Consider the following 9,675-nt stretch of genomic DNA (forward strand, 5'->3'; position numbering starts at 1 on the left):
AACATACATTATACATTATACCTAAATAGGTTATACTGGAGAGTAACACCACTCAACCACCCACCCACCTTCCCAACTGGGTGGAGATAAGCGCTCAGTTCGATTTTTCCGTAATACTGGTAACTTGAGTTGGGCCAGTTGACACGTCATTTCTCTTATACTTACCCTCGTGCAAGCAAGGAATTATTGGACGAAGAGGCGCTATACAGTGGAAGCTCTCGTAAGCGGACACCCACGGGACGCGAACAAGATGTCCTTAACTCGAGCTGGACGCTTACGAGAATGGTTCTCGTAAGCGGCCACTGGAGGTGTAAGGGATAGATGGCCGCTTTCAGGAGCGTGCCCAGCTAACAATACATTGGGAATACAAAAATATACCACCGTATAAACCATTTTTTGTGTTATTGCCTTACGCAATGCCGCGATAATGGATATAACTGTAAGTAATGCACTGTAAAATTATTGTGACGAAAATTAATACAAGATTCATGCAGAGGCTAATGGGATTTCCCTTCGGGTGCCTGTTTACGGAAGATAAAAAACAAAGAAATAGTATGAATCGTAACTTAACCCTTGAAAGTGTCCGCGCCCGCTTACGGAAATGTGAAAATACAGAGTTTGCATGAACGTTGAAAGGGGGTTTTGTGAAGGCGGTCGTAAGTAGAGCTTTCTGCTTACGAGAGTGTCCGTTAAGAGAGCTTTCACTGTATTTTGTGATTCAGTGACGAGCCTATCAAGTTGATTACGATAGGGAGAAGCTGTCAGTCAAAGCAACTGACAATTTGAACTACTGGTATGATTTCTCGCGATTCCTCTGTCATTTATGATCAGGCAGGAGGAGCTTCTTTCTTTTTTAAGTAGAATCAACAATTAAAAATTTCAATTTTAACATTATTTTCTAAAACTGTCATCTTTACATTTGCTAAGAAGAACAACCTTTTTTAAGTGCGATCGTTAACTTAACTGTTGATTTTGTTAAACACAAACCCTGATATTTCATTAAAGCTATTTTCATCAGTCACTTTTATTAAACAAAAAGTGAGTTCGGAGCGTTCTTGTCTCAGTTTGAAAATGATATTTTATAGGACGACGAAGCAGAAGGACAGAAAACAGAGGCGTTGTATGAAAACACCAAGCCTTCCACTGCTTTGGCAGAAAAAGACCAAGTATATGCTAATGAAAACGTTGAATTTAAAATGGAACTACCGATGATCGTATTTTCCGCAGCAAGCCCGTCCGGAGAGGCTTCTACTGAGATGACTGACGATGAATGTGATGAAGATTGTGACTCGTTTGATCCTGCTGATCTGATGAAATTTGCCTGGCAGATAGCACGAGGCATGGTACGTAAATGATGGCGGCTGGTATAATGTCACATGACGTTTTGCTGAAACTTGCAGGAAAGTGATGTGATCGAAACGATAGCATCTTTATTGCCCATCCCTGCACTATATTGCGAAATAAAATAAAACAGTAGACTCTCTTCAAAGTTTTTATCAAATGTGTGTAAAACTAGGAAAAAATGTAGTGTCCTTAACGAAATGCAAGACAAAAGAGTAAGGAATTGGGAAAGGGCAGTCTGAAACCTCCGCACCGAACACCCCAAGTTCTGTACGACCGAATGTTAAACACCGTTATATTTTGTATATTTACAGAGCTACCTTTCTGAGAAGGGCCTCGTCCACAGGGACCTGGCAGCAAGGAACATTCTGGTGGGGCATGGTAAACGACTCAAGATAGGCGACTTTGGTTTGATGCGCCAATTGTACCGTGAGGTGTACGAAGTACAGAAAGGGAAGAAACTGCCAATCAAGTGGATGGCTCCTGAGTCCATTTTTGAAGAGATTTTCACTGTCAAGAGCGATGTGTAAGCATTAAGTCTAAAATATCATCGAACAGCTAAATAAAAAGGAGAAAGTTATAAATGTTAAGTGTGTTTAATACTCAGATGCATTGTAAAAAAGAATAGTTTTATTTAAATCACTTTTTTAGCAATGTGATTGCCTACGTCCAGTTAATTTACAGTAAGCTTCGTTTATCTAGTTCGTATGACGTTCATCTTTCATCCATTTTCGTTATTTTCAGTTGGTCTTATGGAGTCGTCATGTGGGAAATTGGAACTCTTGGTAATAATTATTTCATTTGTATGTGATTATTCGTTGCATAACTTGTGTTCTTAGTAAAACTATGTGTTTCACCTGCAGCTTTGCTTTCACATAATCTGTAGGGTTACAACTACATCCTTCTCTTCCGTCTGTATATTTGCACAGGATTTTGCAGTCTTGCCCTTTATAGTATCAACGTTTCTTTGGATTTTTTGGGAATAAACCCGAAGTATCTGTGATAGATTCAATGCACTCATTTAAAGGTCTTGCACTGATGGTCTATCACCAATACATCGATTCTTTGCAGGTGGCTCACCGTACCCACTGTTAAACCTCACGGAGCTCTTGAGACTTCTGAAGACAGGCTACCGAATGGAAAAACCTGATATGTGCCCAGAAACGTTGTAAGTTGGAGATTGTTATGTGGCTTATCACGACTGACTGTTATTGTTATCGAACCGTCCTTTATTTTTAAATATACTGTATATATACACAATCAATTTCCTGAGTAAGATAGAAAGAAAGTTCTTGATATGCCTTTTTTAAATTTCCAGTTACACCTTGATGACAGACTGTTGGAAAAAAGACCCGGATGAACGGCCGAGTTTTGAGAGACTGGTTGAAAGAGTAGAGCAGATGTTGCTTCAAGAAGCAGAGTACTTTGATTTGAACAAAATGGATGAATCTAAAGATTATTATCGGGTACAAGAGTCAAAGACAGCAGAAATGGATGAGCTGGACAAGATCGAGCAATAGATTTTGTTCATTGACATTTTATAGTAAGCTATCTTTGTTTGTCAGTATAATTTAGTTGGACATCCTTTGTGAGAGGTATTGTAGTAGTCGTGCTGTCAGGTCACATGTTTTAGCACAGTATATTTTCAGCGTTGGTCCACTGAACATTAGTGTTCTTAATTCAGCAAAGGTTTTGGTGTGCACGCTATGTTCATTTTATATAAGGGGAATCCAGCAAGCTGTTTTGTTGAATATTTGATGGAAAGGCATCCATGGTTTCAGTAATTAATTCTGATAAAAGTGCGATGTAAAAGGCAGAGGTGTTTTTGGTTAGGGGAGACGAGGGGTTTGGGTTAAAGTCTTACCTCATTCTGTATTAAAATGAAAAAGTTAATTCTGCTTTAAGAAACAAAATTCTTGTTTTGCTTTCGAAATAAAGGCAAAAAGGACTCTAGGACAGCCACTGACAACTCTCCGTTGTTTTAGGGGATTCGATTATGTTTACTAACACGTGCTATAACTTAAACTTTTCAGCTAAGAAATTCAAAAAGATGTGTGTGAGCTTGCATGTGTTATTTTTTTAAGGCCTAAAAAAGATTGCTTAAAGCATGAAAAAAAAATTTTCAGTAGAAACAATTCTCCTTGCGTTTCTCTTTGATTAGTTTGGCAATAACGCACAATATCTGGGTGAAGGAAATAATACCAATAGCAGTTACATGAACCGGTGCAAAACATCCAGGCGTTACCAGGCGACAATTATAAGATTGTGAAGTTCAGAGTACGAGTGAGTGATGTGAAAACGGAAATGTAGCTTGTGTTTGTAGGTTTCCACCTTATTTCGTTTTCCTCTCCATCAATACTTACTTTGACTTGTTAATAAAGGGCTATCTTTCTCACTGCTCCTACTGCAGAGGTTTTTTTTAAGATCTACAAGATACCAACAAAGTACATAGAATGTAGAAGGCCGTCTAACAATAGATTAAAGTACATCAAATGGACTTTGTAACTCTAGTATTTAATTATCAGCGTTCTATTTTATTCAGGTGGTTGCAGTTATATGGAGTTTAATTTATCAGTTTGTTTCCAAACGAGAACCTGCTGAAATAAACAAACATAATTAGTTAGCTTTTAAACAGTCACTGGTCGAAGAAAAGTCTGAAAAGTTATCAAGAGCAGGAGGAAAGACCAAACATTTCTAGTTAGGGAAACTAAAGCTAATAGCGAAAAAGCAAAACATGTATTCATCCAAAAACAGACAAACACTAATTAAACATGAGAATTTGTAATAACTGTAAGTCCTAAAATCTTTGAGGTATGGAGTACGAAATGATAATTGCAATGTATCTATCTTAATTATATCGTTTAAGTATTTAGTAAGTGTAAACGGCTATTGAGCAAAGCTCAGTAATGTACTATACAACGCTATTTAATATCTTGTATGTATACTAATTTAAATAACATGAAAAAACTTTGAAAATGTTTTAGTGTATCCACGCCTAATATGGGTATCATCATCATTTATTTATTTGTTTATTTATTTATTTATTTATTTATTTATTTATTTATTTTATTACCTTAGAAAAAAAGGAAGAAATGATAGAATTTACAATAATGGCGAGGAGACCTCAAGAAACCACCAGGCTTTAATAAGATAGACCACCTCGGCTGTCATTAATTAATAGCAAACATATTGCTGCGTAAGTGCAGCTTGGTCAATTCATGATTTTATAGATAAAAACTGCAACATTTTTTCTTAAAGGTGAAAAAACTATGGACTACAATGGACTTGTTTCGAAATGTTAAAATTCCTCTTGAAAGCTTTAAGCGAGGCCTGGAGGAAACGAACAACAGAAAGGAATGGATATGTTTAAAATTAGTTCTCTTTGTTGGAGTTCTCTCAGACTCGTTGTATAGCTGAATATCAAAAAACCGAAAGAAGCCCATTAGGTGGCGAAATATTTTGCGAAGATAATGAGGGAAAGGTCATTATTTATAGCCTTGGGGTGGGGTGGAGGATTCTTGTCTCTAATTCTTGTTTCTAAGTAAAGGTTAACAAAAGGAGAATACAGGAGAAATGATGTTTAGTTGTGGCCCAAAATACATGAGCGTTTAAAATTTGTGCGTGTTTCTAAGCGCATGGTTTACACAAAATGTTAAAAAATTAATTTATCCACGAACATTTGTCCTATGGCAACGATTAAAGTGTTTGAGTATAGTTTGAAATCCGTCAAATATGGAAAATTATCGGCAGTTGCCCGCAAGAATGCATTTAATTTCTAAGCGAATTGAGAGTTGCTCACCAGCTGGTTTGTTTTCAGTAGGCGTGCAATTTGGCGGTCCGGTTACAAATATTTAAAAATTCACAACTCTGTGAATATCCCTTCTACAGAAATAATTAAATAATTACAGCCTCTAAATAAACGTTAACATAAGGTAGTTTCTAAACAAATAATGTGTCGTTGTGGTCAGAAATATATTAGCACTTTAAATTGGTGCGTGCTTACAAGCGCCTGGTCACTGTGCGCTGCGAATGAACAATACATTGTCCAACACAACGCCGCTGAAGGTAATCAGTGTCCGGCGAAAACAGAGCATTTGAAAGATGCAGGTATACTGCAGTTTCCGTATAATTTGGTCTCTCTTCTCGTGCTCTGTCTTGCTGTTTCTCCTTTTGTTAGTCACTGATATTTTATCTGTTTGCTAGTGCTCTCAGTCGCTCCCTTTGCGTTGAACTTTGTTTATTCGTCGTCTTCTTTCTCTCTCTCTTGTATTCAATGAATACATAAATTGACTGTCATAATTGACTTTGTATTTCGCTGTCTAATTTTATTTTTATTTATTTATTTATTTATTTTTTGTAAAGACAGTTACCCCTTGAAACTTGCCGCCTAACAAACACGGGCGGTACTGCACAGGCTTCACATACTTGAGTGTGCCATTCGCATTGGTGGGCCTGTGGTTCTGCGTGCGGACGGAAAGTGACCCACAAACTAAAAGCAAAATCTCTTGCATCGATAGGTTACCACATTTTCTTATCCATGGTGCTGCGCACGCGCGCCTTCGGCGCGCTGACCTCCACTATTACTTGAAAACCGCTCTAAATATATAATAAAATAAGTAAGAGGCTAAGAGGCTTTCATATAACTTTCCACAATTGCGACATTGAATGAATGATTGCTTGAATGAATGTGATTGTGATTTTCAACGTTTCAACCTCCCCTTTTCGAGTTAAGGAGTGTAATGCAATCACACAAATTTGATTAAGGAAAATGTTACCTGACTGACTACTCTGTTGTATGATTTAATATGATCACTCTCTATAGTCCACGTAGTGTATGAAGGCTTACAGGAGCTACAACATAAAATTTGAACGATCATGGTAACCTCCCATTCAATTTCTGTGATCAGTTTAAAAATTGTTTGCTCATTCGATGAAAAAAAAAAAGCAGTTATTTTGAACAAAAAGCCACATCTTCTTTAATTTTAGCTGAAAGATAAAGTACTGAAAACTTGTTTTAAATATGAATGTTACTTGCCTTCTTCCACAGTAGCAGCGGTGATTAAAAACGACTTAGCGTTATTGCAGCGACGGTTTTGCTATGAAAGTACTTGCGCGGTTAAATTATTTGACAATGGAGAAATGAGATCCATTGTATTAATCAGTTGTGGAAATTGGATTGACTTAACTTGTTCTTCATTAAACCTGATCATTACTTCGTTGCAAGCGAACGTTACCTTGGTATACAGGCCCGTAGCATGGGGAGAGGCAGGAGGGACTTGAGCCCCACCCCAGAATTTTTGGAAGTTAATAAACAATGTGCCAAAAAATGATAATTAACACAGATTAATGTGCACTGATCAATCAGTCTTGAACTCTGACGCTGCAAGTGCCTTTTCACAACCTTCAATAATTTGTTTACTATCTGTCAGTTTCTTTCGCTAACAGTTTGTTTTTATATACAACGGCCACGAAGGCAATCCTACCTTGTGAATCGGAAATAAGAACCAAAATTGATCGAAATCAACCAATATCAAATCGTGAAAGCTGTTGAAATAAACTACTTGTGTTTTAAGACATCCGCTCTTTGATAGCAACATAAATGCCCTTAGCTTATAACAATTTAGTATTCGCGCGTTGCGGAAAGCCACACAAATATGTCCTCTCAAGAGCAAAATTTTCCTGCAGTCGGATTCTCACTGCCCGTTTCCAAATTTAAAAAGAGAAAGAAAAATTTGTCCTCGTTTGTATACGTCCTCCTTCAAACGTGAAATTAAATTTCACGTGGTCATTAGTCCGCGTAAAAAAAACAGCAAAGAAATGTACCAAAAAGTGTGACGCAGGTGCAAAGTTATTGACTTGCTTACTAAATCTACTACTATTTTTTTGTCTCGTTGCATCTTAAACTCCCTAATCTGTCTGTTTTTTGGGGTGACGGGCCAGGAAGGGGGGGGGGGGGAGTAGTTTTGTTTAACCATTTTGCTCGGCCCCCCTAGTTATTTTAGCCTTGCTACGGGCCTGGTATAGCTGTAACACAGGGACATCTAAAAAACCTTGTTTTTCATTATGCTTTGCAGCGAAAGTTACAGTGGTATAGGTATAACACAGGCATACCTAATGAATCTCCTCAGTGAAACGTCTCTTCAAGGAAAAGATCGCCTCAGAAATTCGAGTCTAACTTTAGGAGAAAGCTGCATAGGATTAACTTATGTAAGCACAAGAGAAAAGTAAAAACAAATTAAGCAACCTCCACCATTTCAACCTCCTACATCAATTTTAATACTTTTTTACTATTATACAAGGTCGAAGAACAAAGTGACTTTGTGTTTCTGTAAATCGAAATTATGCTAAACCCAATATCCCAAAATCATTATAATGTCTGGGAAACGTGCTAGGAAATAAAAACTGAGGGTTGCAATTGTAAATATTTAACACTTTTTTTTGTACCAATATGATGCTACTTAATATTGATATTGAGTTGTCTTTCGTTTTAGGTTGGGTTTATTTGCATAAAAATAATCGTTCGTCAAAAATAACCAGCTTTAAGGACGGTGCCTTCTAATACCGAAGTTTTTTTTGCACAGTTTATGACTATGCAGGAAAAGCAGATCTTAGTATGGGCTACTGGAATCCACAAAGAAAATTGGGGGCAGCGGGGAATTTTTCAGAGATAATTAAGTAACAATTATTCTAAAGAGCAGTAAAATACAAACCAACGCATAGTGTGTGTGTGTGTGTGTGTGTGTGTGTGTGTGTGTGTGCACTCACCGTTGCACACTTACAGGGACATTCATATGTAAACACACCAGGAAAGTGGGGACTGTTCAAATTATGGGGACATTTTCGAGTCCCCACGGAAAAAGTCCCCTTAAATAGGTAGTTCTTTGAAAATAGACCACCATAATGAGGACCCCTGAAGAGTCCCCACAAGTTGGTCCATAGAACACACATATTGAGTCCTCACAAGAAGGTAAAAAACAGAACCTCGAAAAAAATTATCTTTTTGCCTTGTAGCACATTAAGAAGTGCCCAAGAAAACCATAACGATACTTAGATTAACGAAAAAAAAATTTTTTAGTGGTTTACACACTACAATTCTGCATGAAGAACACACACTGTGTGTAATGTACACACCACTGTACCTGACTTATATGTAGAGTTTTCAAGTGTACTTTGAAAAAAAGCCTTTAGTGTTTAATGTAAGTATCTTAAATTTATTTTATGGGTTTTTTTTAGCACCTCTTAAAGTTCTTTGTGATAAAGAAAATAGTGTTCTTCAGTTTTTTTCCTTTTTCACCTTCTTGTGAGGACTCAAGGTGTGTGTTCTGTTAACCAAAGTACAGGCCGACCTATTTTGCGGGTCTTTTTTCACGACTAGGACAAACACCCACTACAGAACAAAAGAAGAGCCTGTTTCTTTTGGGGAATACAGAGTTGACATGTACATCATCATAATGTTCCCCTTTGGTCTAAGAATTAATAATTATCTTGCTCAAGGATTTTTAGTGAACCTGGAATCCTTTCACATCTTAGCTTGTCAGTTTCCTGAAACTGTCTTAATTATATAAGTATGTTATGGCTTTTTAGGGGGGCACCTCTAAATGCGCTTTGAGGTTAAAAAAAATTCTTTTGGAGCTTTTGTTTTTTCACCTTCTAGTGAGGACTCAAAGTGTGTGTTCTGTGAACCTAGTTAAGGGGACTTATGATGGGGTCCCCATTATGCTGGTCTACTTCTAAAGAAATAGTTACTACAGGAAGTGCAGGAGCTGTTTTACAAAAGGTGACCCTGTGTCTCAGACTAAAAATGATAATCATAATTACTATTTTGTTATTATTACTATTATTATTATTATTATTATTATTATTATTATTATTATTATTATTATAAAAATAATAATCTCTTTATTAACATATACCAAGCAAATTGTAAAAACACTATTCATTTACAAATTCTAAAAAATAGATACAAGATACATAAAGGAAGACGAAATAGATATAAATAATAATAAAAGTTCAAAATTCCATAAAATAAAGAATTCCATCATGCAGAGACATCAAGATCATACAATCGAATTATACTAATGACGGCTAAACCAGTGTCCATAAAAACCCCATATAGACACGATAGAGTCAGAGATCCGCATAGCGACATTTATTTCACAGTCTAATGATTGCTCTATCTTGCTACGAAACGGCGTTCGCAAACCTCTGACGCATGCATGTACTGATCTTAAGAATTCAAACGAGATCTGTGTCCTGAGCCAAGTGATTACAACATGATAAGGCTCGGTGTCTTTCTGAGCTCTCTTATCTGCGAGATGCTTTAAGAACAGCTGA

At 36.9% G+C, this 9,675-nt stretch overlaps 1 protein-coding gene across 1 annotated transcript in view; it reads left to right on the forward strand.

Moving 5' to 3' along the window:
• The window catches only part of LOC146477687 (uncharacterized), a 36,626-nt gene extending 32,170 nt beyond the window's left edge, over positions 1–4,456 (forward strand). Inside the window, exons 15-19 of the mRNA XM_085113129.1 lie at positions 1,086–1,343; positions 1,656–1,867; positions 2,086–2,126; positions 2,413–2,509; positions 2,660–4,456. Of these exons, the coding sequence (XP_084969255.1) occupies positions 1,086–1,343; positions 1,656–1,867; positions 2,086–2,126; positions 2,413–2,509; positions 2,660–2,861 (810 nt within the window). The 3' untranslated portion in view covers positions 2,862–4,456. The remainder of the gene's footprint in view (positions 1–1,085; positions 1,344–1,655; positions 1,868–2,085; positions 2,127–2,412; positions 2,510–2,659) is intronic.
• Positions 4,457–9,675: the final 5,219 nt, after the last annotated feature.

Source organism: Pavona decussata, unplaced genomic scaffold (genome assembly GCF_977016875.1).
Source record: "Pavona decussata unplaced genomic scaffold, jaPavDecu1.1 SCAFFOLD_69, whole genome shotgun sequence".
In the NCBI taxonomy this organism is placed as follows: domain Eukaryota; kingdom Metazoa; phylum Cnidaria; class Anthozoa; order Scleractinia; family Agariciidae; genus Pavona; species Pavona decussata.